The sequence below is a fragment of the Amia ocellicauda genome, chromosome 5 (assembly GCF_036373705.1).
Source record: "Amia ocellicauda isolate fAmiCal2 chromosome 5, fAmiCal2.hap1, whole genome shotgun sequence".
Lineage (NCBI taxonomy): Eukaryota > Metazoa > Chordata > Actinopteri > Amiiformes > Amiidae > Amia > Amia ocellicauda.
The window spans coordinates 10,271,827-10,274,548 of record NC_089854.1 but is presented as its reverse complement, the minus strand read 5'-3'; the positions used below and the strand labels follow the sequence as shown (position 1 = coordinate 10,274,548).

General features: G+C 46.8%; 1 protein-coding gene across 1 annotated transcript; it reads left to right on the top strand.

Annotated features, from left to right (window-relative positions):
• The first annotated feature begins 802 nt into the window (after window positions 1-802).
• On the top strand, window positions 803-1,762 carry LOC136750547 (olfactory receptor class A-like protein 1). The gene has a single exon (XM_066705692.1). The coding sequence runs from the start codon at window positions 803-805 to the stop codon at window positions 1,760-1,762; it is 960 nt and encodes a 319-aa protein (XP_066561789.1).
• Window positions 1,763-2,722: the final 960 nt, after the last annotated feature.

Here is a 2,722-nt window from a genome sequence, read left to right as displayed (position 1 = left end):
AGCTCAGTGGACCGTGTCTCCGCTTCCAAGTCAGAGTAGGGGTTACGGGGTTATAAATACTGTGGAGGTTCTGGTGTGAGAGCAAGACGTGTTCTTCATTCTTACCTGACCAGGTGAGACTGACCAGGTGAGGTGAGGCTTTATTTTGCTTTAGGAAAGATTAGTGGGCAAAGTGTCTGTCTAATGGAAGGCGGGTAAGGAAATAAATATTTATAACCATTACAATTGTTTTATATGAGCTTTCCTAATATATTAATATATGTTATTACTTCATGTCTTATAATATTGGATTAGTTTTCAGTAAGAATCACTGATGTTGAGACCAGCCCAAGGTCCTGTCAGTTTGTTTTTTTGGAAATTCGATTTTATAGACTTTTTATGGAGCTCTGGGATGACAGGGATATAAAATCATCATTGGCATGACTTTCTGGAAATAAGCCCTTCGAGTACTTTGACTGGTTGAGTTGTGTGGAGGGCAGAGTAGGTGTCAATTGTGTTTTTTGAATACCTGTTTTGCTTTGGAGTACACTATGCATACTGTCCTTATCTGCTTTTACAACGAACTAGTCTGAAGGTTTATATAGAAGAAATACTATATAAACTGTATAACTTGGAAGATGTTTATTAGATTAAAAATGTAAGTGGCCCTGTGCATACGGTTTAAGATTCTTTAGCAGTAAATAAAGACAAGACACCTTTAATGAGGAGTGGAACTTGAGGAAGAAGACCCTTTTTATCCCATGGCTCTCTTCCTGCAGATCTCTCTCACACAGCACTGGTATTCTCCATTCTGCCTCTGGCTATGAATTCGCAGGCCATCATCAGAGGGGTGCTATACCTGACCCTGACATTGCTGGGGGTGCCAGGCAACCTGTTGGTGATGTGGGCATTCTGCCATTTGGCCCTCTGCGACCGTAAGCTGCTGCCAGCTGACGCCATCGTTCTGCACCTGGCCAGTGTTAACTTCCTGGTGGTGGCGGTGCGCTGCTTCCTGGAGATGCTGGCAGCCTTCAGCATCGCCAACGTCTTCAATGACACCGGCTGCAAGAGCGTCATTTTCATCTACAGGACGTCCCGTGCGCTCTCCATCTGGCTGACCTGCGTGTTGAGCGGCTTCCAGTGTGTCAGCATCGCCCCCCCGGGGTCCCGCTGGTCAGGCGTCAAAACACATGCTCCTCGTTACCTAGGGGGCATCTTCCTCTTCCTCTGGGTGCTGAACACCAGCATCAGCTCTCCCTCCGTGGTTTTCTCCATGGGCTCCCACAATGACTCCACCCAGATGGAGCACAGCATCAACGTGGAGTTCTGCTTCGTCCGCTTCCCCAGCAGTACAGTGAAGCAAGCTAATGGGGCGGTGCAAGTGGTCCGGGACGTGGTGCCCATCTTCCTCATGGTCCTAGCCAGCCTCTTTATCCTGGTCTTCCTGTATCGGCACAGCCAGCAGGTCAAGAGCATCCGTAGCGCCAAGCAGAACCAGAAGCAGTCGGCCGAGACGCGGGCAGCCAAAACGGTGGTGACCCTGGTGACACTGTACGTGCTGTTCTACGGTATTGACAATGTGCTGTGGATCTACACGCTGACCGTTACCCAGACCATGAGCTCCTCCCTCGTCTCTGACCTGCGCATCTTCTTCTCTTCCTTGTACGCTGCCGTCAGTCCCATCATCATCATCGCCTCTAACAAGAAGGTAAACAGCCGGCTCACCTGTGTGAGACCCGAGAAGGGCCCCCAGAGCATGGACACAACTCTCTCCACGCTCTGAACACAAAAATGTTTGTCTTTTCCTTTTAGACTGCCTCTAAAGGTGTGCTTTATAGCCATCCACAACTTAATTATTTATTTTGAAATCTGCACTGCTTAATGTTGCATATAAAACACTCACAGCCCCTGTAAAGTAGTGTAGATAAAAATAAAATGATGAAGTGCTGTCTGAATTGCGAGCCTGGGTTGCTGGTGCGCACTGTTTGCAGCGGGGTTGTGAAAGCCTGCTTTATCAGTTTCACACTGTTCCAGGGTTTGGGTCAGTTACACTTCTGTACTGTAACTGTCTGATGCCCATGCTGGCTTTTAATTAACTTCAGGCGCGACTGACAAAGTATGGCTGGTATCTGGGATGTGAAATGAATTTCCTCATCAGCTCCCTTGTTTGTTTGTTTTATGAGTCTAGTTGACAGAGAGATCTCATTAGGGAATTGTCATTTGAAAGGCGTCATCTCAGATGCTTTCCGATCTGTATCAAACAGGTTACCACAGGTGGCCACCAAGGTTCAATTTGTTTTTTTGCAGGCCAATTAACGGCTCAGTCCTGAGTGCAGGGGGGTCAGTCATCTTATTTACCACGTCCTTCAGTCAAAACATGATCCCGCACCTTCGATGTGTGTCTGAGATGTTCCTTTGTTGTGACAGTCACTCAGAGCCGCGTTCCAGTCCCTGCCCTGGCGACCCCCTGCAGCTTTCACTCTAACGCTCGGCTTGAAATGCAATATGATTTGTTTAGATGTTGATTTATGAACTAATTGTCTCTAATTGCCGCTTAGCACACTATAAATCCAAGCTGTCTGATTTCTGAAGCACATTAGGCAAGATTTGTATAATGAAGCAATTAGTTCAATTAGGGGAGGAATAGAAAGCAAGAAAATAAATGAATAAATAAAGGATTTACATAGAGCGGGCCCTGGTGCACCCACAGTATAGTAACCCACATCACTTCTCTTGGATTTAC

What these genes read in the sequence shown, in the direction of transcription:
- LOC136750547 (XM_066705692.1), top strand. Translation starts at nt 803, where the DNA reads ATGAATTCGCAGGCCATCATCAGAGGGGTGCTATACCTGACCCTGACA.